The 27,386-nt window shown below is 48.6% G+C and overlaps 1 protein-coding gene across 1 annotated transcript in view; it reads right to left on the minus strand.

Moving 5' to 3' along the window:
• Window positions 1-1,437: 1,437 nt before the first annotated feature.
• The window catches only part of ARHGAP35 (Rho GTPase activating protein 35), a 123,555-nt gene continuing 97,606 nt past the window's right edge, over window positions 1,438-27,386 (minus strand). Inside the window, 4 exon segments of the mRNA XM_031963823.1 lie at window positions 1,438-5,236; window positions 8,228-8,269; window positions 8,272-8,358; window positions 11,751-11,828. Of these exon segments, the coding sequence (XP_031819683.1) occupies window positions 5,061-5,236; window positions 8,228-8,269; window positions 8,272-8,358; window positions 11,751-11,828 (383 nt within the window). The 3' untranslated portion in view covers window positions 1,438-5,060.

Below are 27,386 nucleotides of genomic sequence, written 5' to 3' on the forward strand. Positions count from 1 at the left end.
CTTCCATCATGGACTGGCACCAGGCCATTAGTGTTAAAGGTGGTGCAAGGAGCCACGGCCAGAGGGGCTGGTACCTGGGTGCTACCTCCCAGGGAAAGGGGCGGGGGTCCCCCGCCATGTCAGGCCAGAGCAGCCCATCTTCACTGTAGTGTTTGGGGGTTCCCTCCCCTGCCTCCCACGTACATATGGCATCGGAGGAGCCACGTCCCACGTTTCCGAGGGAGGTGTGAGTCCGGCCCAGGCCCGATGGGGCGCTTTGGCCAGGTCCCAGCTAGGGCACCGGGCCCGGGCCCTGAGGAGGAGCACCGTGGCCCGGGCCCGGGAGCTGAGGAACCCAAAGTCGAGGTCTCTCTTGTGTTTTTTTCCCTAGTGTTTTAAAATCTTTCCAGTGTTCTTTTCGGGCCGCCCACGGGACTAGGACCCCGGTCAGAAAGATCCGGATCCGCTTTTGGCCCTTTTTCCACTGGCCGAGCCTGCCCCAGAACCCGGCCCAACAAGACCTACCTTTTCCAGGGGACAGGATTAGGGGAAAAAGGGAGGGAATTGCTTCCCTGCCCCATTTGCCCAGGGACAGCCCAAGAGTTCTGGCGGGCGGCCGAGCGCCCAGGAAGGCCCCAGACAGCCCATCGGCACCGATACTGCCGGGGGTCCCTCGAGCAAAGCCTGGTGTCAAAGGTCGTCCGCCCCTGCCCAGCCGCCCCCTCCTGGCTGGAGGTCCAGATGGGGAGAGGGGGAGAAGCCCCCATCCTCCCCGGAGGCTCCCTGGTTCTCCCCACCCCAAGGCCCTCCAGCCCCGACGGATGTCCCCCAGCCAGCCCCCCAAGGGTGTGCCCCCTGAAGCGGGGCGGAGGGGGGGCGAGGGGAGACTGAGGGGGAGGGAGGGACTGGGGTGGGGACCGACCGAGACGGGGTGGGGAGGGGGGGGAGCGGGAGCCACTGAGGGGGAGCTGGGCGGCCCCGCAGGGGCCGTGGGTCCCGATTAGAAAAGAAGGGGATCGGATGAAGAGTTCAATGATTGTCTGATAGGTCCGTGTGGCTGTGAGGGCCCCATTGCAAAGTCCGTCTCACGGGGGCCAGAAGCGGGAAAGTTTCATTGTCATGAGATTCATTTTGTTGTGTGGACTGACCCCAAAGGACACAAAGTGTGGCGATCCTGGGTGAACAGCCGACACCCACAGGAGGGAGAACGGCCCTTGTTCCTCAACCCCGAGGAAGCACAAACCTGTCCTAGGGGTTGGAGGCGCCTGGGGGAAAACAAGTTCCTGCGCCTGACCTGGAAGCCCGGCTTTCCCCCCTCCTGGGGGAGCCACCTCTCCCCGCCTTGTGCCACTGGGGCCGAGGAATCCCAAAGAGCGCCAACAAAATTGCCATCCTCCCCAGACTGGAGCCTGGCTGAGTGTTGGGAACCCACCGGGAGCCAGGATGGTGAACGTGAAGCAGATGATATAGAGCTGGTTTAGGTGATTGGCCCGGTTAGCTCGGGGCCTCAGGAGGTATCAGCTAGGACGTTCTTAAGCTCTTGAGAACTCAGGATATCTGAGGGAGCCGAGTCCTGAACCTCAGGGGTGATCCAGAGCTCTCCAATACAGGCGCATGTAAGCTACCAGCAGGGATGGCAGAGAACGGAGGATACCAATTCCAGCTAGTATGAAGAACAGGCAAAATACTGGGTGCGCTGCACAGGATGTCCAATATCTGCCTTTTAGTGAAGGCCAAGCAGCTGTTATCGCTAGTGACAGCTGAAAAAGTGCTTTTCCTCTCCCTGGTTATCTGACAGAATGAAACCTTCCTTTTAAAAGAATAGGAACTTACATGTGAAAAAAGGCGGGGGGGAGGGGGAGGGAAAAAGGGGCAGAGATCTGAAGGAGGAAGGAAAATTCTAATGGGGGCAGAGGAAGATGACAAGAAGGGCCACTGAAAACCTGGAGCTAAATCAAAGCAATAAGGCTCTTCCAAAGGATCAGGGAGCTGGGCCCCCTAGGGAGGGGGCAGCCTCTCAGCCCGCCAAGAACCACCATGTGGCTCTACAGGGACTGTGATGGGAAAAACAGGAAAATGGGGAATGGTGGTGGCCACAGTGGTAGTTCTTTTGATAATTGCAAGAGAGCATGCTGGTCTCCTGGGGAAGGCTGAGAACACCACAAAATTGTCAAGCTGGACGGGTATGGGAAATACTTTTGGTCATTCACATAGGTGGGAAGACCTGATTTCAAATCCAACCTTAGACACTTACTAGCCAGATGATTCTGGGCAAAGTCACTGAATGCTGTCTGCTTCAGTTTCTGCAGCTATGAAGTGGGGATGACAATAGTACCTACCTCCCAGAGTGGTCGTAAGGATCAAATGGCATGATTACTTGTACAAAGGAGACACTTAATAAATTCATGTTTCCTTTCCCCTTTTTCAGAGTGAACCAAGAAAGCACTATAAAGAATTGGGAAATCCTGGAAGACAGACCAGGAACCCGATGTGATATTTTCAACCGACTGCTACTGGTTGAAGGCCAGGACAGATTCGGAGCAGGAAAAAATCACTGTGAGAGCATTTATACAGTGCTTCAATATTTGCAAAGAATTCTACAAATAGGATCTCATCAGAGCCACACAGTAGCCCCTAAGACATGATGGTTGGGATCATCCTATTTTTACAGAGAAGGAAACTGAGGTAGCCTGAGGTGAAGTGGTTTGTCCAGGGATTAAGTGTCTGAGGCGGGGCTAGAGTCTGGGGTCATCTCGAATCCAGGTCCAGGGCCTTGTCTACTGCTCTCCCTTGGAAACAGAGAACTCTTAGGAAGTCAGAATCTCAAAAAGTAGTTGTGGAGGCAGACCAGTAAAGGAAGCAAGGAGGCTCATAAGCTCAGATGTCTGTGCACAAGACCAGTGAGAAACCCTAAAACAGAGGAGGCTCATTATTGTAGCCTCAATGGGGTCAGACCCACAAGGGCCCAAGAAAGGGACCAAACATCCAAGGTGGGCAGGGGGCAGGCACACAAGCACGAGTGAGAACCAGCGCTGCAGCAACAGAAGAATCTCCATGTCAGGAGAAGGTACGGATTCCCTGGGCATCCCAGAAGAGCAGCGCACCTGGTCTGGGGATGTGCATGTACCCCGGCTTTCTGCCTTGGCCTGGAGTATCCAATCATTCAGGACGACTTTGGACCCAATTCTCATGAAGAAGGATGAAGCAGAAAGGGTGGCAGGGGACAAGTGACCAAAGGGTGATGGGAAAAGAGATGAAAGCTGGTCAAGACCGAGCCGCAGCCCACATATTTAGAGACAAGATTTCAAAGTTGTAAGAGGAGGGCCAGGGGGACCTCATGATCCAAAATGCCAGGGAAGTCTCACCACAAGATTGCAAAGGCAGTGGGACGATTCTAAAGGCTTGCTCTGGGAAGGCCCTAGATGGCAGCCACTGTTTGAATCCTATGGGTTTCCTTCACTGCATGGGGCCTTGGCCTGAGCAGCCTTTGGGCTGTTGGGGTCTGCACTCACTGGAGTCATCTAGGCTCTGTGAGCCCCAAGAGTGGGGGACAAAGGCTGTCTCAATAATGCTCTGCGAGACTGAAGAGGATTCAAGCCCCAAAAAGGGCTACAGAGTGATCCTCTTGGAAAAGGGTTCGTAGAAGTCACTCGAAGGCAGCTTCGGGCAGCACAGGACACACCAGGCCAACTTCATGGATCAGAGAGAACCCCTCCTGGGAGCCTTAGGGACAAGGTGCCAGAAAGTGTGGGCCTGGCTGGGCCAGAGAACCTGTGGAGGGTCCTGGGGTCCTGCTTGGCTCCTCTCACTGACTGAGATGAAAGCACCGAGGCTGCAGTTACACAAAGCCAGGAAGGACAGGTCAGGATCTCCAAGCCCCTCGGTAGCTACACCAGCAGCCAAATTGAGGATGATGAAATCTAGCAGCTATAAATGTGAATTCTTCTACTTGGATTAAAAAAAATCTTTCTTGCAAGAGTAAGCCAGTGGCATAAACCATGGCTCAAGAGGTATTTGAAACGCCCGGGAGGTCTGCATGGACCTCCAAGGTCACCACCAGTGGCCAGGTCCCTGGCTATCTGAGGCATCAAGTGTTTAGGCCAGGGGCCGTGCCCGTGCGCTGGCCTGTGCCCTGGAGAGACACCATTTTTGGAGAAGCAGGTTCAGTCTGCTGACTGAAGGACACCAATCAGCTGCTGAATGTCCAGAGGTTAGCCAAGAGAACACAGAGGAGTTTCAGAAGATGCTGTATGAGGAATGGGTGGAAAAAACCTTGCACATCTTGCCTGAAAAAGAGAAACCTCCAGGGGCTGGGGTCTAACCTGGAGGAACCGAAGGCCAGTCCCTGGAAGAGAACGCAGACTCGTCCTGCTGGGCCTAGAGAACAGTAACTGAGCTTCATGGAGAAGCTGCCCACACTGACCACAGGGCCCAGAAGGCCCAGTGGCAGCCCCTGCTGGGGGACTTATGAAAGGACTCGTGCTCAAGCAAGGGTCTCCTCTACTTTGAGATTGGGCACAGAACACCCTGTCCCTATTCTGGAAGCTCCTCCACAAACTCCAGGAAAGGGGGCTCCACACACCGCTGAAGTCGCTCCATCCTCTATTGCCTCTGTGGACAGAGGGAATTCTGACCACTCAGGATGGCAGGTCAGCATCCCTGTCTATCCGAGGAAGCCGGATGGGCCTGACCGAGAGCGAGCCCCATTCTGAATCACAGAGATTCTCTGGTTGATCGCAGACACAGACAAATCTCTTAACGTTGAGGCAAAGTGAGCTCTTGACCACTGAGACACAGCACACTTTCACCCTCAGCCTGAGACTAAAATTCTGATAAACCAAACTTCCCAGGAGCCAGCCAGTATCACCCAACAGACAATGCAACCGGGCTAGGTCCTGGGCCCAACACCCCACTCTCTGTGACCAAGGAGAGACACTCCTTTTTGAGATGCTTTTGCATCTCAGTTTTCTCTTCCACTGAATCTGGAAAATAACATTTCCAAAACCTACCTCACAGGGGTATGTAAGGGAAGCATTTTGGGAAGCAGAAAACCCCTCCACTCCAAGAGCGTCAGTGGTCTATCAATCAGTCAAGAACCACAGGAAACACTCCGAGTGGGGAAGAGCCAGATGATGAGCACCACCCACGTACTTGTTCAGGTGAGAGATGACATATTTGAAGACTTCATGGTTCTCCTTCGGGAATTTCTTTAGCACCTCCTTCAGAGCGTGTAACTTCTGCTCCCGATCATTGATTTCTGCCAAAGCAAAAGGAACCAAGGTGGTGAAAGCACATCGACGGCAGAGGCCCCCCCCGGGGCAGCTACCAGAAGTGAGGGTGTAGCTTTGCTGGACCTCCCCAGGAAGCTGGACAGAGGCCGGTGTTTGTTCTCAGATGGGCAGACGGAGACTCCCCCAAGCGCCACCCACACTCCTCATGGGATGGAGCCACGGGGCCACTTTGTGTTGGGATCCCTGCCTGGGTCTGACAGCGCTGAAAGCAGCGCTGTGGGCTGGGGCTTGCTGGCCACTGCTGCACAATAATGAACGATTCAGGAGCTCTCTCTACTAGAAAGAAAACCATTCTTCCCTCATCACGTTGCCCGGGGAGACGTGCATCCCCAGGCAGAGATCACATTGTCTTTCAGCCCAGATGAGGAAATTCTCGTTCACACGTTGGAATAATCTCCTCAGAAGGAACATACAGGATTGGGGATCCTGGATGACTTTGAGAGGGAAACATGGAACAAATACAAAGCTCCCTGGTAGTGTGGTTGATAACTACAAAAGAATTCCAATCGAGCACATTAAAAAATCTGACCCCTTTTATTCACTTTCCTGGAGGACGGCTCCAAAGAGAAAACTGCAGAATGAAAGCTAGAAAAAGACTGAGAAAGGATGGTCGGGTCGGACTCATTTGGACAACTTCTGACCAGTTGGTATTTTATTCAGGACAACTAGCTTCTTCCATTCTCTGTCCTTCGATTTTGGCTTTTTGGATAATTTGAATATTTTTAATAACAGATGAAGTGCTAACTAAGCATTATGTTGTGTTAACAGGCACTCAGGTGGGAGCCTGGATTCCCATCTCAATTCTACCAATAGATTGCTTTGCAATTTTAGGCAAGGCCCATCTCCTCTTTGGGGCTGAATTTTGGTGGACTAGCTCTCATATGCTATGGACAATCCATTTTTTTAAAGTCCCTTTGAGCTCTGTCTCTCTGATTTGCAAGGTTCCCCCATCACTCAGATCCAGCTCTGACATTCTCTAATTCTCTTCTGAATTAACTCTTTACGTTTGTTTAAACATTGATCATGTAAGGTCCTTTCCATCTCTGGTGCCAATCTGAAGTCACCTTTTCAGTTCTAAAAATTTGCCTTTATTTCCTCATTCAGCAAGGTGTACAGAAAGCATTCTGAGTTATTGTCACAAATGTTTTATGTTCCCTAAGCCCAGCTTGAAATCTAGCTGGAGTAGCTACTCCTTTGGACACTGGATAGGATGTACATGGGAAGGGAAAAGAGAGAAAGGAGGACTAGCGTGAGAATGCTGTATGAGAAATGGGCGGAAAAAACTTTGCACATCTGGCCTGAAAAAGAGAAACCTCCAGGGGCTGGGGTCTACCCTGGAGGAACTCAAGGCCGGTCCCTGGAAGAGAACACAGACTCCTCCTGCTGGGGCCTGTGGCAACCCTCCACTGGGGGCCATCTTTTCTTCTGATAAGGAAAGCTAATGCCCTGCCCACAAAGGGCATTCTGAAGACCGCAGCCGGCCCAGCAAACCAAGGATTCACGGTTTTTTCTGTGGCCTTGTCTTTTAAATGATTTGAATTTAAATAGAGGAGGAAGTTGTTTGGGAAAGTGTGAGGGGCAAGGGTGCAGAGATTCCTTACTGACTACCAGGGCCCCCTCCAGCCCGGAGCTCAGCATAGGTCTACTGCAAGCCAGCCTGGCCACGTTAGGTGGCCCCCAGAAGGGACGGCTCCTCTAGCTATGAGCCTGCTCTTGCCCACACCTCGTGGCACCTCTGCTGAGCTCCTGGTCATCAGCTGTCCAAACGTCCCTGTTAATTCCCTGACCGGTTAACCTCACTGATGTGCTTAGACTTCATCAGGGCACCTGAAGCTCCCGGGGCCCCGGGCAGCCCCTCTCCCTCTGTGGGCTTCACTTTAGTCATCTGCACCATAAGGTTTGGGCTGGAAGAGGCCCAAGGTGCTCTTTTCTGGCTGACTCTAACTGAACCACCCCAGGCAGGGATGGCTCTCCCCTCAACATCCAAGGAAGGGGCTTTTGGGAAGGGGACAAAGTAAAGCGAGCCCTAGGCAGTCTTTGTCACCCAGGCCCTGCGGGGGCGAGGTCTGCCGGTTCTGCCCAGTGCGCCAGCCTGGCTTTCTCTTTGGGCATTATTTAGTGGCTCGATGTGGTGGTGGGCTGAGGGCTGTGGTCAAGCCTCTCACCCCACACTGCCGGCTTCCTCTTGGGCGAGGGCTCTCCCCAAGGTCACACTAAAATCGATGGCTCCATCATCGATTCACACTGTGACCTTGGAGAGGACTGAGCACCCTCAGGGAGGCAGCCTTGGGAAGTCCGCTGGGATGAGTCTCAGCCACGCCAGGGAACCACCTAGGTAAGTCGCCATCTTCCCTGGCAAGCAGCTCCATCACCTGCCCAGTGAGAGAGGGAAGCCTGACAGTCTGTGTGGAGAGCCCACCTTCCGTCAGCCCAAGCTGCCTCTGAGTTGGGAGCCATGAGAAAGGGGGAGGGAGAGCTGAGGTGGGGGGCAGGCTCAGCTAATGACAAACTGCTGCGGGATATGGGGAAGAACTTCCCAGAAGGCAACAATCCAAAGCCAGAAGGATGGAGACAATGAGACCCACTAGAGGTACACCAAACCTAGCCCTCACCCCACAAAGAATGGCAGGCAGCGGTCACTCTGGTCTGACTGTGGCTCCATGAGGGCATCCCTGGCTGGCCAGGAGACGGCAGGCCTAAAGCACCGGCCTGGGGAGGGAAGGTGTTCCCTCTCAAAGGCCCCACACAGGGGACTGAGGCTCATCAGGGCAGCAAGCTGAGCGCTTGGGAAATGGACTGAACGAAGTGAGACACAAAGGGAAGAGGAAGGCTCTTCTAGGAGGGAACAAGATGCCAGGATACAGAAGCACTGCCCTTCAGGGCACCCTCTGGCCTTGGGGTGGCTCCAGGAGACCCACAGCAGATCCCCCTCCCCCCAGGTGTGCCTCTGCACTCACTGTGGGCCTCCACCAGGTCGTTCTGCATGCTGTAGGGCACCAGGGGTCCGGCAGCTCAGAAAAGAAGCTCTTCATGGCACCTGCCACCGTATTCACGGTGAAGTCCTTCTCAGCCAGATCCAGGTTGTGGTCTGTAAAGAAACAAGAGACGTGCAAACAGCAAGCTCATACCAGGCTGCTGGGACAGAGGGAAAAGGGCACTGCGTGCCAGGCCAGTCTGAGCCCGTAGAGGAGGGTGACTGACACGTGCAGAGCCAGAGGAGGGCAAAGGAAGCAGCCTGTGCCAGGCCGGCCCCCGGGGGCAGCCTGTAATCTTGGACCCATGCGGCCTGCTAAGAGCACTGCCTCTCCCCGGACCCAGGCCCCCTTCCTTGGCACCACCAGCCGGGTGGCCCCGATACCCAGGGAGGAACCCTTGTGCCCATGTCACCCGGCCGGGCTTCTGCTGCTTTGTGCTCAAGACCCAGAAGGCAGAGTTTCCGGCCCCCAAGTCCTGGGCGCCACCAAGGGGACCTACACTGGGAACCTGCCCTTGCCCCTCAGAGAGACTTCCATCTGCTGGGAAGCAGCGGATGCCTCCGTCCTTGCCACCCAAGATGAGGTCCCCAAGCGCGGGCATTTGGCACCTGCTTCAAGCTGAGATAGTTGGGGAGGCTGGGAAAGGCATCAGGTGGAAGATACTGCTTAAATTGAAAATTCAAGGAAGAAACTCCAGGAGGCAGAGGAGGGGAGGTGGGAGCATGCTCCAGGCAGAGAAGGGAGAGTGTGTGGAGGGGGGACAGAGAGGGGCCGGCCCTCTGGCAGGTCCATGGAGGTGGGCGAAGACTCAAACCTGTGGCTTCTGATGCCAAGGCCCAAAGGGCTTTTCCCATTCTAACTGTGCCCCAGCTCGTCCCTTGGTCACTCTGAGGGGGCACCTTCCACCTGACTTGGGTCAGTGGCTCAGGGACTCAGAGAAAAATTAATTAATTGGTGTGGAAAAAAAAAGAACCAAGGCTCAGAGTCCACTTCTTACATGCAGGTCCTAAGTTATTCCATTTCTGTGACAAGTGCAAGGCTTTTTGGGGGGGGCTGTGGAAGGGACAAGCAGCCATGTGATTTGTCCCAACAGCAGCTCCCTCCAGGAGAGCCTCCTTTCCCAGCGAAGTTCACAAGGCCCCCATCCTGTGTGTGCCTTCAGACTATACAGGGTCCCTGGGGGCGGAAGAGACCTTGCAACCGAGAGTCCAAGTGTTTCAGAGATGAGGAATTAGGCCCAGTGAAGGACAGGACCAGGGGGTAGGGGGGTGGGGGGGTTAGGAGTATGTTTGGAGCCCAGTCAGGGGAGGGAGGATGAACAGGGGCCTGAGGAGGGGCTCCTTGCACCCACCCAGCCCAGCACTCCAGGGGAGCTAAAGCAAGGCAGTGAGCCCACACAGGATGCTTTGGGGAGGAGAAGGAAGCAGAGAACACCAGGAGATGATGACATGAGCCAAACCCTGGGGGGGGAGGGGAGGGAGAAGAGAGAGAGAGAGAGAAAAAGAGAGAGCCAGGCCAGGAAAAAAGACTCAGGGGCGATGTGAGAAGGGCAGAGGGGGGCAGTGTGTGGCTGTGAGGCCCGCCCTTCTGCTGTAAGACCCGGCTTGACCAGCGAACTCTGCATGAAAGCCTTCCTGTGTCTCCCCCATGACTCGGCACATCCATGCCCAGCTTTCCCTTGCTCCATCTATATTCCCGTGCTGTGTTTTCAGCCCGTTCCCACGAAAGCTCCTCACAAGTAGGGATTGTCCCCCTGCCCGGATTTGGCACCCCCAGAGCCTGGCACCGTGCTGGCAGCTGGCCAGTCAGCTGACAACAAACCTTTATTAAACACGATGGACCAGGCACCGGACTAAACAGTGGGGATGCAAGAAGGGCAAACGAGTCAACCCACGAGCACCAGCAGCCACTTTCTACCTTCAGGCAGCTCTTGCTCTACTGGGGGAGACACTGATGGAAGCTGGCGTTGGGGGGGGGGGAGAAAGGGGAGAGGGGGCAGGCGGGTCTGGCTCCATGAGTATGGGAGGTGATCAATGGCCTCTTGGAGAAGATGGAATTTAAGCCTCAAAGAAAGGCAGGAACAGGAACATGGGGGCCCGCCCTATGAAAAGGCTCCAAGTTGGGAGCTGGCTGTCCATGGGAGGAGAAATGAGAGGGTCAGTGGGCAAGATGGAGAACAAGGAGACCGAGGGTAGGAGGGTCAGCAGGTGAAAGGCTTTGAAGGCCAAAGAAGAGGACGGGGCAGAGTAGGGGGACACCGTCTGACCTAAGATTTAGCAACATGACTTTGGTGGCAGAATGGTGGAGGGACTTAAGGCTGGCTGACCCGCCAGCAGCTGCTGCAGACCAGTCCTGCAAGGGGAGAAGGGAGGCCAACTGGAAAGTCAGAGGCAAGAAGAGATTAGATACGTGGGGTGACTGAAATGGTGAGGCTGGGGGACAGGAAGGAGGGAATGGGGAAGTTGGGAAGGGGATGGGATTGGGGGCGCTGGGGGAGGCTACAGCTCAGGAGGGAGACTGGGGTGCATGTGTAAGAGCTGAGAATCCCCCCATAGACATGACAGCCAAACCCACACAGCTGATGAGATCACCTTGTGAGATTGCAGAGAGAGAGGAAGATCCCTCAGGACAGAGCCACTGGGAACACCTACAAGGAGTGAGTACGACCTGAATAAAGAGCCAGCCAAAGAGTCGCAAGGACAGGAAGAAAGCCAGCACAGAGCAGTGTCTCCCAAACCCAGAATGAGAATATCTGTGCAGGAGAAGAGTGACCAGCAGTGTCCAAGGGTAGGGAGCTCAGGAGAATCATTGTTAACTTTGGAGAGGGCAGTCCCAGTTGGAAGCCAAACTGCCAAGGGTTTGGAATCAAGAGACAGAAGTGGGTGTCACGGGCAAATGTTTTTGGGCATGTGTGGTACTGAGGGTTCCCCCCACAAGGCCAGGCCCCGAAAGAGGTTCCAAGGCCTGGAGGCTGGAGAGGGGCTCCTTATCTTGGCTGTCTTAGGAGGAGTTCCCCCTAGCAGCATGGCTAAGATGGCCTCCATGCTTCTGATAGTCTTGGTCATGTTCATTTCATCAAACTGACCATGACTAAAATTTCTGGACACCCAAGAAACCCCAAGAGGCCCCAAACCGCAGAAGCCCCAGGTCCTCCATTAGATTTCAGCCCGACCACTTGAGTTTTCCAAGGTTCGCCCCCCGTAAACATCATGTTCACTGCCATCAGACAGGTTTGCCTGCACCTGTGGGTCTCAGCCAGTCCTCAAGGATGTGGACAACATGAACTCAGGTCACGAGTATACTCTCGGTGCCCATCATCATCACCACCTCCTTGATCCTAGAGCTCTAAAGCACCCACTCAGCCCGGGGGAGAACTTCACCATTTTCTGCGGGAGGATCTGGGCCAGAGAGAGGCAGCCCCTGCCCATAGAAGTGTTTGGACACTTGGCTCCAGTCCCAGCAAGTCTACTTTTAGTTTATATTGCTTTGAATCCACAAACCTTACCTTGATCAAACTGCCTCTGAAGGCTCTCCATCTCAGATTTATTTCCGCTCACTCTGTAGATGCCTTCGGTACTCAGCCCTGAGGGGAGAAAGTCAATCGGTTACTTTGGCATTCCAGAAGCGCTGGGTAGCCCAAAGGAGGAGCTGGCAGGTCAGGGGGCATCATTGGACCCTGTTAGGCTGTTCTGCCCATGGGCAATTATCAGCTTCTGCTCAATGTCCTTCTCTGTAAACTAGAGTTAACTGTCGCACTAACTACTTCACAAGGTAGTTGAAGGGGTGCAAGCTACTGTAGAGATTTAAAGCAACTTGCTTGAGATACAGGGAAAACCAAAGGGAGAAATCCAAATTCACGTGGTCTCCATTGGGTTCCTGCTTGGATAGCTTCATCAACCTTTGTCCTTGGAGAGGCTGATGAGCCCACTCCCAACCCCCTTCCCCCTTTGAGCTGCTAATGCACAAGCCTATCTAATGTTACGACCATTGCCCAGAGAAAAGCTCAGCTGCTGCTGGGAGGCTCAGACCCTGGAGTCGATCTCTAGTCTCCGAGAGACAAGTGTCATCACTTTAAATCACAACAAAGCCTGCATTAGGCAAGATAAAAGCCAGGAGCTGGCTGGCTCTGGTGCACTGTGCCCCCTCCCCCAACCATTCTGATGGCAGGTGGGATCTCAAGCACAGACCACTTGTAGACCACAGTCGAAGTCATCAATTTCTTGGCTTAAAAGCTTTTAATTGCTCATGGGACAGGCCCAGCTTCAGAGACTGGTTTCACCCCAGAGAAAACAAGGGTTAATGGACCAGTCCTTCAGAGGACAGCATACAGCCACCAGCCCTGACTCTAAAGTAGCTGGCTCGCACTGGGTGAGCAACGAGCGCCGGGAACCTTGGATCCAACGCTGTCGGCCAGCCCTCCCGGGTCTGGGGTCCTCAGCACACAACAAACAAGAATCCCTGCTCTACGGTCTGGCCACATCCTCCCATCTCCCCCAAGCTACAAGTTGAGCTTCTCCAGAAATGATCTGGGTGTAACTTAGAGGTTTTGATGAACGACATACACGGTTTTCATTAGCTCTTTTCACACTGATTCCCCCCAACTCATGTATGGTTCCCAGCCTCCAAGCCTAGAATCAGGTTCCTTTTTCATTCCCGCTTCTGAGTTTCTAGGTTCCTTTAAGGCTCAGCACAAGTAGCAAGTTGGGCATAAAATGCCTCTCTCAATTAATTTTTATGTATTTAAAAATTTACTAATCTGTGTGCATGTTGGATGGTCATAGCGCCATCCCTGAATGTAAACCCTTGGAGGGGAATAAGACTGGGCTGTTGGTGACTTCTATCTGCTGGGTCTGGCCTTCTTGGTGCTCAGAGCTCCCCTCCCAAATGAAGTCCAAAGAGAAAGCACCTCAGGGATGCAAACCCCAGAAAACAAGGGAACTCAAGACCTCAGAACCAGGGTGCTTTGTCATAGGGCCTATGAACAGGGCAGTGTCATTCATGAGTTCCCCATCTCTGAAGGCAGATACTGCAATGGCACATGGGCCAATGATCGCACGGAGCTATAGACGAGTATTATTCCTACATACAGCTCTGAGCCGCTTGACTCCAAGATCCCAGGACTGAGCCTACCGACATAAGGATGTTTAGAATCTGCTGCAGAGTCATTGGGCTATTTTCCAAATTTTCTTCTTTGTGAACTACTTCCTCCTTCTGATCCTGTTTCTTTATGGTAGTTATGGCTGAAAAAGGGCCCGTGGCCCATCTGGTGACAAATCATGCCCGACCACGGACACAGCTCATCCCTGGGCTCCCAAACCAGAAGCTGTTCCTGCTTAGCTTACAACCTGTGGGATGACCCACAGCTGCCCCACGAGGAACTGCTGGAAGACAGCTGCAGAGCTACCTTGTACAATAAGAGATGCTACAGATCCCATGCCGATTGCTGGTACTGACTGAAATGTTAAGGATGGCTTCCATTACAAATCGTTAAAAAGACTAAAGATAGTTAGGGAGCACCTATAATCGATAACTTTGTGTCTAGGTACAATGAAGAGTAACTACCTCATTTTCAATTCCTTTTAACAAACAGGCAAGAAGTAACAACTATGTCCAAGGTCCCAAAGACAGATGACAGGGACTCCACTCTACTTCCCAGAAGCTTGCAACCTAATGGAGAAGAGGGAGGGGAGGAAAACAAGCATTCAAATAGCCATGATATATGGAGAAAAGGGATGCATTAAAGGCTGAGGTCCAGGAGCAGTCCTCTGTGAAAAATGAGACATCTGGGGAGGGGGGAGGGGGAGAGAAGTGTCAGGGAGGCCATACTGGAAGAGTACCACCAGGAGGAGGAATGTCACTAAATGGATCTCGGTGAGGCTTGTCTACTCTGGGCATGAGGGCAAGATGGCAAGAAGAAGCCAAAAGAGTCAGAGTCAAAAGGCCTGTCAAATTCTAGCCATACCATTTATGACAGTTATGTGCTCCTCCAGGACTCAGTTTTCTTAGCAGTCAAATGAAAGATTTGGAATGCAAGATCTTTCTAGCTCTAAAATTGTTTTCTCGAACCTCCTTTCCCTCAGGGCAGAGACAGTAAGTATGATTGGGGAGAGTGGGTTGAGGAATACTTGCTGCCCCATGAGACATAGCTGGTGTGGGGGTCAGTTTTATTCACATCCTTTTTTTCCCCCTTTCAATGAAATCTTTTATGAGGGATGGCTTGTGGATGGATGGAGGAAGGGCAAGGGATGTATCTGGACAGTAAGAACACGGATGAAGGATAGTAATGAAAAGGATTACACCTAATGCTTTTCCTAGATACCCCTCTGCTTGGCACTCCAAGTTGCTTCCAGTTCCAGTCACCAGCTCCCAAAACTTCTGAAGGCCAACTCCCTTCGCCCTGAACTACACTACATCACTCCAACTCAGTGGCCCACGGTCACGATGGCATATCAAATGAGAGGCATCCTGGACAATCACCTTCAAGTCCTGTTAGAATTCTTACAAGGTGCTAAGTCAGTTATCTGATTTTAGCATGGTACTTAACAGTTCTCTAGCTCACTAATGTATTTAGTACTCACTGGATCCAGTTCTACAAGATTCATAAGTCAGAGAGGAGTGGAGAAGATTCACAAGTCAGAAACCCACAATCCCACTTTTGGAAGAGGAGTCAACCTTTGAGTTCACACCTTTAAAAGAGCATATAAAAAGACAAGCCACAAAGAGCACTCTGAGAGATTGAAAAGCCAGGATTCAGTTGGGCAGAACGAAGGATTCATAGGGAACTGGAGGCTGAAGCTGGCAGAGGCAAAAGATTAGCAATAAGAGCTCTTGGAACCAAAGAAAGCTAACCAGGCTATTTGGAAGGATACAATAAAGGATGTGAACTTTTAACAGCTGACCGCATTTGAGGTGATTATTACACTGAACTGAAACTAAGGCTGCCTCCAGAAGCCCCCCAAGAAACCTGCTCCCAGAGAACAATATATTTTAGAAAAGAGAATATTACAAAGTCCCTCAGTTTTTTAAGGCTGAGCCAGGAGTTTCTCAGATGCTTCTGGAAAGCATTAGTCAATCGGTCTCTGGACAACAAGGACATCAAATGAAGGAAAATCCAGGATTTCTCTGCAATTTAAAAAAATAAATACCCCTCATTATAGCTAAGAACAAACTGGAAATTAGCTATCAAGAAATTATGCGAGGTGCAGTCCTGCCACAATCTCACCATTTCTGTGATTGACATTGAACTGGAATACATGAGAATCTCAGTCCCACTTTCCAGAACTGATGAATCAGCCACAAAATATTTCCTTGCAACCTGAAGTTTTGTTTATTTTATGAAATCTTACTGCCATTTAAGATGGCAGCTCAGACCATCTTGCCTAACACCAAAGCATAATTTAGGGAAAGGTATCATTTGCTTGGCCCACACTATTGTTACAACCACTAATTACATGCCAATTATAAAAACAAAAAGCTCCGTGCAGGTGGCCAAATTTAACAGAGCTGACAAGATGAGGGCCCAGGTAAAGTGATAACCCAGAGAAGACAGGAAGCCCGAGGGAAGTATGAGCCATTCATTCCACACAGTCTAGTGTCAGAGACAGATGATGGAAGACAGATGAGGAATGTTGGATCAGAGGGGAGCATCAGAAGTTCAGCACTCTGTGGGGTAGGGAGAATGGGCAAAAGTCCTTTCTCCTCTCTGAGATTCAATTTATTCACCTGTTTACTACAGGGACAAAAAATAAACTGCCTATAAGGGATCTCAGGAATAAAGTAGGACTGCCATGCAAGCAATATGCAATGTTAGAGCAAGATACAAAGGTCCCACAGTCCAAACAATTAATTTTTTCAGATAGAGAGACTGTGAAGTGGAAAGAGGAATGGGAACCAAAGGCCCTGGGTTCAAATCTCAGCTCCATCCCTTCCAGAGCAACCCTGAGCAAGGCATTTAGGTGGAGATGGTTGGACTCATCAGAAGTGATACATGCTCCATACAGTTCAAATCAGTAAAAAAGCATTAAAACAAATGTGATGATGTGGTAACCCTCCAGAATCCTTCTGTGTGATCCCGCCGTATGCTTACATGGCCCTGTCTCCTTGTGAGTTTGATGGCCTTGGACTACAAGCCCTCCAACTTTTCATCTGTAACCCTAAGCTTGTTTGTGGACAGCCACAAAGTGAACAAGGAGTCAAGAGAGAGCTTCTGACTCCAAATTTACTGCTCCTTCCACCTATTTCCAAGTTTATTTTTTATTAAGCAATTAGAAGGCAGCTGAAGAAGATGCCTAGCATCGGAGTAGATTCTAAAATTCTGTGTTCTTGTGCTTTCCTTCCCTCACTGCAGAGATGGTAAGGATGGTTGTGGATCATCTCATACATTATGAGACAGAATTAGTGTCTTGCTCAAGTTCCTTTTTTCTTCTTTCCAATTAAATCTTTGCTATCATGGATGGCTTGCTGGATTAGAAATTAAGGTCATCTACAAATGATAGCAATAAAAAAGATTTAAAAGCAGAATTAATGCAATTCAAGGCTATTTCCCATTCCATTTCTTTCTTAAGAACTTTTGATTTCAAACTCCCTTTGCCATCCCTACTCCCCACCCTCTGTCATTCTGACTGGTGAACATTTCAACTCATCTTGACCCGTTTTGAGTCCACCATATCATTTCATGACTACTTCCAGGCCAGAGTGGCCACTGATTTCCTTAAGCCTTTTCCCATCTGTAGATGAGGGCGATGGGGCTGAGGGTTCATGTGAAAGAAATACAGAGAAATCAACAGAACGACAAATGATTAGACGGAAAGGTTAAAGGGAAGTCATTGAAGGGTGGACTTGGGGGGGAGGGGAGAATGGTATTACCACCCACAGAAATGGGATATTTGGAAGGAGGTACAGGGATGGGATTTTTTGAAGGGAGGATGATGAGTTCAATTTTGTAAATGTTCTAAGTTAATATCAAATAGAGACTCTACTTAGTTTAAAAGCCCACAGCTAACTCCTCTCACCCCCACTCCTCCAGGTTCCCATACTTGTGGATCTATCAAAAGAACACAGAAAGAAATGACTTGAGGGGATTATCAATTCTAAGTGGTTCTTTGAGGAGGGAACCTGATGACACTTTGAAAAGTGTGTCAAATCACAACTTGAAGACCTCCCATGATGGTGAATTTGATGTAGATTTTTACATATTTCTGATGCCAAACTAGGTAGCAAAGCCTGCTTATTTAGGAGACTGTGATAGAAACTTAGGGAAAAACCAGACGTTGTCTTCAAGGATGGGGGGCAGGGAGAGTCACTCTTGGTTCTTTGTGGCCTCAGAACTCTTCACAAGGGGTGGCAGTAGTAAAGAGAAAGATTCTTCTTTCTTCAGAACTGTTCAATAATTGAACTGAATGATTTGGGAGACAGTGAGATCTCTACGTTGACTCATAAGCGACAATTATATTTAAGGCTCATCATAAGCAATGCCATATGAAGTGAGCAAATGTCCCATGAAATGATGTTTCTGATACCTCTGTACCTTCAGTATAAACTCTGACAATTCCTTTATTTGTCCCTCCAAGAAAAGCCCCGACTGCATCCTCTCACTTGTCGTGCTCATAATAAAGCTAGCAATCAATGCTGATGCAGCAGTTTAGATCATTAAGATATCTACAATAAGCGTTTACAGGTGGATAGTCTAAACACAGTGCAAAGGAGCACCCTCTGTCCCTTGCCATTATTGCCATTGTCAAAGTAGAAGGAAGCCAGAAAGGACTTTGGGTCGTGCCTTATGCTGATTCATGGGTTGTCATGTTCACAAGGTCTACTGATCCAGCGCCCAAATGTATCTCAAAAGGAGGTGCAGCTGGAAGGATAATTCAATTACACTGTAAAACAGTGTAAAATGGATTCTGTGGATTTATTTCTACATTTGGAAGTTGGTAATATATAATGCAGGAATACTTAATTGTGTGTGTGTGTGTGTATCCTGGATTCCTCTAGCAGTCTGGTAAAAGCCTAGTAACCCCTTCTAAAAAATTTCAAAAAGTTCATCACTGAAGGAAATGTTGAATATCAGGGATTAGCAAAAGTAAAGAAGCTCCTCTCCTCAATAACTTCTGAAATCATTCCACAGACCCTTTGGAGGGGCAGGAGAAAGGATGCTGAACAGGGAGTTTTTTAAAAATCTAGTCTTGAAGCCTGCCACTGAGTGACCATCCTGGCTCACAGTCTTTATTCTCTATTTAAGGGTCCTTTTACTTCTGACATATTTTGCCTTGTTTCTTTCAAACCAATAGCATGGTAATGCTTAAATTCCTACTATGTGTAAGACCTGGAGGAATCCCAAAGCTAATGCATCCTTGGCCCAGGCAATTCTAACCTTCTGAAGGGATACAGTGTGAACACAAGTACCCTTACTATATTAGAAAGGAGTTGTCAACAAAGCAATTTGACTAAAGAGCCAAAGGAGATCAATGGAACTCACCAGAGAAAGAAAATCCATCCCATTCCTCAGCTCTATTCTTTTTAGCTTGGTGGCTGTTCCTGCCCCATCCCTCCAATTGGGCCTCCAAAGGCCATGCCCAAGAGCAGGTGAGTGACCCTGGGCCTCTTTCCATCCTCCCTACCGATAGATCCCCACCAATACTTGCTTCTACTTCTTACTCTAAGAACTGTAACTGTATCCACACTACCACTGCATCTGGAAAAGGCTTGTCTACTGAACACCATATTGTTCTACTCACAATTCATGATTTCCCAGACCAAAACAGCCTTCCTTGGCCACCACTCCCCTCCAAGTATTGCCTTTCCCCATTAGAATGGGATCTCCAAGGATGAAGACCATCTCACTTCTCATTTACAGGACCATGGATTTAGAGAAACTATCTAGTTTACTATGACTCAATGACTCGTTTAAGGTCACACAGAGAATGAGTTTTGAGAAGGGTCCTTGGCACATAGTAAGTGCTACACGAGTTTTCATTCACTTGTGTAACCCTTTATACAGCTTCATTTGTGTTATCTCTGTGATGATTTCTCCTTGGAATAAAACAGATCTGCATTTCCTAGCCCTGGAATTAGCGTGAGAACATGATAGACACGAGAGCAGGGACTAGGTCTTATCTAGCCTTGATATTTTGTCCCAGGTACAGTCTTTACACAGAGTTAGTGCTTATTGAGTTCAGCTGATGGCTGACTAACAAGAATGCCTCACCATGGGAGTAGGGTATAATAAAACCCATTTTTAGGGGGATGGAGAATTTATAAAATGCTTTCCACATAATTGCAATGAATTTTACCATCATCATCATCAACCCCATTTTACAAAAGAGGAAACTGAGTCTCAGAAGTTATGTGACTTGCCAGTGGGCCATGAACAGTCAATGATGAAATATCAAATGCAACACAAATTGTGGCAAGAATAAAAGAGGAAGAGAGAGGGGGGAGGGAGGAATGAAGGAAGGAAGAAAAGAGGGGGGGAAGGGCCCACAACACTTTCTGGGCATATAGTAGGCGTATAGTAAGTGTTTATTGACTGAAAGCGCAAACAAAAAAAGCATTTAATAAGCTCTTCTGTGACAAGCACTGGAGAAACAAAGACAGAAATGAAATCCTTGCCTCCAAGGAGCCAAGTCTAATCAAGGAGATAGCCCCTCCCTACCCCTTGTGTACAGGAGAGCTGATTGACACTGCCCATCCAGTAACAGGGGTGGAGCCGATGACAGTTCATGACTGATTGTCCACTGGTCACCAAATGACCAGAAAGCTTTCCTCTGGGAGATGATAATGGAATAGGGAAATACAAGCTCAGTTCCAACTGTGTATCTAACAATTTGGGACTTGGAAGGTCAACAGTATTTATCTTTTCCCACCTGCTCCCCAGCACAGGAATTACTTGGACAATATCAAGTAAGTACACATGCAGTTTCTGCTTGAATACTTCAAGCAACATACAGATTATCTTCTCAAGAGGTAAACCATTCCAGTTTTGAAAAACAGTTTCAATAGGTTAAGATGGTTTTCAATGTTCATTTTTGTAAGATTTTGAGTTAATGTTTTTCTCCTTCCCTCCCTTTACCTCCCCTCTCCAAACAACAAGCAGACTGATAAGTTATACCTGTACAATCATTTAAGACATATTTCCATATTAGAAATGTTGCAAAAGAAAAAACAAAACAAGGAAAAACCACAAGAAAGAAAAATCAAACAAACTAAAGGTGAAAATACTGTGCTTCGATCCAAATTCAGTCTTCCTAGTTCTCTCTCTGGATGCAGATGGCCTTTTCCATACCAAGCCTATTGGAATTGCCTTGAATTGCTGCCTTGCTAAGATGAGCCAAGTCTATCACAACAGTTGAATCATCACAGAATCTTGCTGTTACTATGTACAAAGTGTTCTCCTGGTTCTGTTCACTTCATTTAGCATCACTTCATCTAAGTCTCTCCAGAACAGTTCCAATTTCTAAAAAATTACTGCTTTATCAAGCTGAAATCTCTCTCCCTGCAATTTCTACGTCCCTGTAGGACCTACTAGGGCAAGTCACTCTTCCCCACAGGGACACACAATTTTGTAGGCTCCCCTTATTTAAGAGGAGTTTTTCTAGTCCTTTTAAAACCCAGATCTTTCTCCTTGAATAAAGCTGCCTTGTACCACACCCAAAATGAGTTGAGAAAACCCCAGGAGAAACCAGATGGTCCAGGGCAAGGAGATCGCAAATGCTGAAGGGAGTTCCAGAATGGGGCAAGAGCACAATTCTGAAGTCTAGAAAAAGCCAGGCAGGGAAAAGGATGGCTGACCTGGGCCTCTCTACAAAATGTAAGCTCTGAAGGGAACTCAACAATGGGAATAGGGGCTAGGTCTTAGAGTGGAATATGAAATTGGGAAATATTTACAAGAATAAATATAAATACAACAAAATTTAGATAATACAACATTTCGAAATTAGTCCACATACAGTCTGCAAGGATCTTTATTTATAGTTTAATGGTTCCTCTATCTACTGAGTTTGAAACTCTTGGCCTCATGCATGGCAGAGAATAAAGCAGGAAGAGGCCATCTGCAAGGAGCTTTACATGCCACAGAAAGGCAACAAGGAGCCCATGGAGTTGATCTGAAGGAGGCAGGAGGGGTGATGTGGAGAGGAGATCGCTTTGGCAGCTGACGGGAGGAAGGACCATACCAGACTGGAAGTGATGAGGGCTGTGCAAGGGGCAGATCTAAGGGAGGAGACATTTGAAAGATGTCATGAAGAGCAACGAGATTTGGCGATAGACTGGAGACTTGGGGTGTGAGCCAGGGTGACTGTTCTTAACAAAAACACAAGTTGGAGAAAGGTGCATTGAGGGGGAAGTTAACAAGTTCTGTTTTGGACATGCTCCGAAATGCCTAGGAGATATCCAATTTGAGATTTTCCCAAGTTTGTGGAAGAAAGATTGGGACTAGAATGTAGTGTAAAGGCAGAGAAAGGTAAGCAATGAATCTAGATCCGAGGCCCTGAGATCCCCTGGTTTACTGTGGAATCACAGACAAGTCACTCTGTTTAGAAATGTCCGTGGGAGGGATGCTAGATTTGACTCCTGACTCTGACACAGGCTTTGGGACGACAGGTCCTTGAAGACTTGCCATTGCTTCCTTTGCACAACAGTCACATCACCAGACAGTAGAAGGGCCACAGGTGCTCCTGACCGGGTTGGCTGATGACAAGAAAGGGCGGCTGTTGGTTCACCTTCCCTCTCTCTCCTCTGACCCCACCACCCCCCCAAGAGGCCTTTGTCACCTCTCTCCTGGACTACTGCAATAGCCTGCTGGTTGTTCCTATCTCCAGGTCTCTACTCAGGGCTGACCATCCTATCCATAAAGCCCCCAACTTCCTCCTGTCTTGAGGATCACATATGACGCTTTCTCTTTGGCTCACCAAGCTCCTTTCCACATCTTTTATGTCTCCCAACCTGCAGCACAGGAACTGCTTTCCCCCAGGCCTGGAATTCTTGCCCTCTCCTTTTCTCCTGGCTTCCTTTAAACCTCACCTCAAATTCCACATCTGGAAGAGGCCTTTCCCATGTCCCCTTACTGCTGGTGCCTTTCCTCTGTCATTTCTAATTTGTCCTGTATATCTTTTAATTGTCCACAGTTGTTTGCAGGGTATTGTCCTTTTGCTCAGATATTACTTGTCAATTCAACAAATGCTTAATCACATGCCATAGTACATGTGACGTACTAGACCCTTAATTTTTTCTTCGTTTTCTTTCGAATCTCATGGCATGTCTGCCAGTGGTTCTGAGAGAAATTTAGTACTAGAGAGAGATTTGTGACTAGTCTAAGGGATCACAATACCATCTCATGTGGCACATCAGACAAGAAGGAAAGCCTCAGGGAAAAGAGGGTCTTGAACTCAGCTGTGAGTGTTCCTCCCCCTTCCCACTTGATGGCTTTTAAAAAACAGCTCTTCTTTTTCATGGATGGAGAAGAAAAGAGTAAAATGTGGTTTATTGAGAATGGAGTGGCAGGGCCCAAACCAGTTCACCGATTGGTCTGCGTTTCTGGAAGATCAGAAGGGGTGTGGAGGGAGGATGAAGGCCCTTCAGACTCTAGCTTTACACCACTAAGAGCCACACGGGCCAAGGACACCACTGTGAAATCAAGGACCCATTGCGATGGCAGGCTCTTTTTAGCTCCTCTGGACGAGGGATGCTTTCCCAGAATCTTGGGGGTTATGTCAGCCAGTGCAAAGGCTGCCCCCTTTTTATTTTCTCTCTTCAAAGGAGGGTAATCCCTAAGGCTAGAGGAGCTTAATCTGAGCTAACTGGTATGGAGAGATCAGGTGCAGCACGGGGAGCAGAGCTGGTCAGGGCCACAGAGCCAATCATAGATCTTCAGCTGCTCCCTGAATGGTTCTGGAGGGAGGCTAAGCAAGACCTACTTTCCCCTGCCTGCTGCAATGCAGGCGGCCTGCCAGAGCTCGCCATGCCAGTCAGACCCTCGGGTCCGGAGGACGTTATGCAGAATCACAAGCTGGACTGACTCGGCTTCTCTGGGAGGGGGAAGGGCCGGATGACCGCTGCACTCGGCCCTTCTGGCAAGAAGGAATTTTTGGAATGCATGTAAGTGATCGGAGTCTAACTCACACAGGAAGGAAAAAGAAGAAAGGGGGGGAAGTAGTGGGCTGGAGAGTCAGAAAGGGTGGAAAACGGGGCGAGGCGAGAGAGGTCCCTCTCACCAATTATACCACATGCCTACTGGGACTTTATCCGACACCAAAAGCAACACAGAGATGACACTTTTTGATCTGTCCTGCTGGCACCTTCCAACTATAACTGCGCCTATTAAACAGTTCTGGTGATGGATGAAGTAACAAACCAAAGTCAGCTGCTTTCTGAGAAAAGGTAAAAATTATAGAGATCTACTGTAAGGAAACCCTTCATCAAGTTCAGTAGTCAAGACCACGCAAAACACAGGTGACTGCGGTCACTCATCTCACAGCAACATCACCCAAAGCACACCTGGGATCTGATCAAGCGCTGGGCCGCTGGGCCCAAGGTCCCTGTAGGTTCTCTGGCCTACCCCCTTCCCCTCAGCAGTGCCACAACACACAAGTCGGAGTTCTGAGAGGCTCGACCATCAGTGGGGAGGAAACTCGGCTTCTGGTTCCTTTCTGCTCTTCCAAGTACGTGCCCCTCCGACCCCGGGCTTTGCTCTCAGTTCCTGGGGACTAAAATCCAATTGTCTGTGAGCTGGTGATGGTACCCAGTGTGAATAAGTCCGGTGCCTGGGGTTCCTCGGCTCCTGATGGAGGAGCTCCAAGCCCTGGGCCTGGAGATGGGAAGATCATGGTTCAGTTATCTTACATCTCAGACCATGAGGGGCGCCATTGGCTCAGGAAAAAAAATGACTGTAGATTCATATGAACTGTGTGATCCTGGGCAAGTCACTTCTGTTTGCCTCAGTTTTCCCAACTGTAAAATGGGGATAACAACAGTATATATCTCCCTGGCTTGTTGGGCAATATGAAATGCTTAGTGCCGGGCCTTCCACATGGTACACTTAACAAATGCTCATTACCTGCCTTTCTCCTTCCCATACTCATTTCTGAAATGTAGCTAGGAACATAATGAACCAGTGACAGAGACCAGATCAGAATTCCAGTGTCAAAGATTCACAGGACGTCAAAGCTAGAGGAGAACTTAGAAATCTACCCATGCTCCTCACTCCACAGAAAAGGTCTGGAAACATAGCCCCCTCCTCATCCAACTAATGAAGGCAACTAGTTGAGACCCAAATTCCCCCTTTCTCCCAATATCAGACATTTGTGCACTGTGCCATGGTCCACAAAGCCCTTTCCCCTTTGTTCTTTCCCCCTCTGCCATGTGGTTAGCTACTACCTTAGGCAACAGAGGGTCCAAAAAGGAGAAAGTGAGTATTGTGGGGTCTGCTGGGATGGGTCTCAGCCAGACCTTCTCTTCCCATCCAGATTCCTTGAAGCAAACAAACTGTTTTCTGTCCCCTTACTCATAAAATGTCCCCTTCCATCACTCAAAGGGGAGGTGGAAGGTTTACTTAGTTAAAGATAATGGGTCTTGACAGACCAAGGACTTCCCAAACAGATGCTCTTGCCATGACTAAATGGACACCAGCTTCAAGGCAGCAAGGCCAAGGGTGAGCTGGCCCTGAGAGGGATAGGAGAAGATGAGGGGGGATGTGTGAGTGTGCATGTGTGTGCAGAGGATTGGAGTAAAGCAATCTTTTAATGTTCTCCCAAAGTGTAAAAAATTATCAGGAAAGGAAAAGCAGGGGGAGGGAGGAGAAGATAAAGAAGAAGTAAACAAATGGCACTGGGAAAGACCTGATTCTACAAGCAACTCACCATGTGACCTTCAGGAAGTCCCTTCCCTTTCTGGGCATTCTTTTCCTTGTTGAGCTTCCCTTTTCCCTGATTTTTCCCTAATGGCACACCACGCTCCACCTCCTCCCTAAGCAGAGTTCTTTTTCATTCAAGTTGGCCTTTCCCAGCTCCTCCAAGTAATAGCCAGATCCTGCCCCTTCTTCCTCCAGTCTCTCTCCTGTGGTCAGTCAGGGGATTTCCACTGGCACCATCTCAATCATACTTTTGGCTCTCCACTAGTCTTTCCGACCAGTCACAACTTAATCCATCCTTGATTGGCTGTTTTCCACAACATATTTCTAATGTAGTACAATGTCCACATCACCATATTCTCAGAAACCTTCTGTGGTCTTTCAGTTCTTTTCCAGTTTGAAAAATCAGGGTGACAAAATACATTTTTTAAAGTTTTACCAATGCCTTACACCAGTCATTTTTTCAATATACATTCCTTTCCCTAGTGAATTCTCCTCTGTTACAATGAAAAAGAGCCCAGTAAAACTAAACAAAATAGTAGCGGCAACTGGCAATGCAAGGTAGAAAGGGAAGGGGAGAATAAATTTATAAAGCCCTTACAAAATTCAATGCATTGTGCTGGGGATATAAATATAAGAGCACAAAGATGGTTCCTACCAGCAAAGAGCTTATATTCTAATGGGGAAGACAATACACACACAAAAAAGCTGACCTTGAAATCTGTAAGAAGCTAGGAACATCACTAAGGAGGGAATATGAGCTGCCTCCAAGGAATATGGGTCCCTCCAGTTGACAGGCCTTACAAAGGGGTATTCCAGGTTGAAAAGCTTGCACAGATAATTGGATGTTACAGGTCAAGGAAGTCTGAGTTGCTGAGAGAAGTTCCAAGATGAGCCAGGAACAGGCCTGGTAAGCCGAGTTAGGTTGCATTTTACTGTTATGTTCATCTGAATTATTGTAGTCCTGGATATCTTCTAATGTCTCTCTGACTACTTCATATTTATTTGACATACACATTTATAGTCATATTTATATAGTTTCTGTTCAGTTATTTTCAGCTACATGTGACTCTTTTATGGCCCCATTTGAGATTTTCTGCCCAGAGATACTGCAGTGGTTTGCTATTTCCTTCTTCTACTCATTTTACAGGTGAGGAAACTGGGGCGAACAGGGTGAAGTGACATGCCCAGAGTTACACAGCCAGGAAGTGTCTGAGGCCAAATTTGAATTCAGGAAAATGAGTCCTCTGACTCCAGGTTGGGTATTTTATCCACTGTTATCAGTGAGCTGCCTATTTATACATTTATATAACTTATATTTATCATTATTCCTTTATACTTATATATATACACACACATAAATATATTTCTTATAGCACACTAATATCTTCTATGACATTTAAAGAACACAACGTGTTCAGCCATTCCTATCAGTGGACATTCCTCATCATTTCTAAAAACTGCATCATTAGTATTTTGGTGTCCATGGAGATTTCCTGGTTGTGGCTCCTTTGAGGCACACGCCCATAAATAAGATCTAGGGGTCCAAGGACCTGCAGGGTTTGGTCACTTCCCTCACAGTTTCCAAGTTGTTGTCCAGTTGGACCAGTTCACAACTTCACCAACAAAGGATTAGTGTCCCTATTTTCTCGCATCCCCAGCAACTATCATTTTCCTTTTCTGTCATGATAGTCAACTTGATAGGTATGAGGTATGGATAACTCAAAATTGTTTTAATTTCATTTCTGTAATTAATAGTGATTCAGCGCATTTTTTTTTTGAATGACCACTACAGATAGCTTTGATTTCTCCTTCTGAAATCATATCTTTTTTGACTATTTATCAATTGGGGGAATAGCTCTAGTTTTTATAAATTTGGTTCAGTTCCCAACATATTCAAGAAATGAAACCTTTATCAGAGAAACTTGCTTAAATTTCTTCCTAATTTCCTCCTTTATTTCTCCATTTGATTGCATTGATCTTGTTTGTGCTAAAACATTTAAATTTCATGCAATCAAAATTATCCATTTTGATTCTCATTTGGTCATAAACCTGGATTTCACATGTAAAATTTTCCATGCTCCCCTGATATCCTTATGATATCATCTTTTATGTCTAAATCACCTGCCCATTTCAAACACACACCTGTTGGGGTGAGATGGATGCCTGGTTTCTGCCACACTTTTTTAGTTTTTCCAGCAGTTTTTGTCAGAGTAGGTTCTTGCCCCCAAAGCCTGAATCTTTGGGCTTATCAAACATTACATAAGTGTGTTTCTTTAGTGCTGTACATTCTATACCTAA

Source organism: Sarcophilus harrisii, chromosome 3 (assembly GCF_902635505.1).
Source record: "Sarcophilus harrisii chromosome 3, mSarHar1.11, whole genome shotgun sequence".
NCBI classification, from domain to species: Eukaryota; Metazoa; Chordata; class Mammalia; order Dasyuromorphia; family Dasyuridae; genus Sarcophilus; species Sarcophilus harrisii.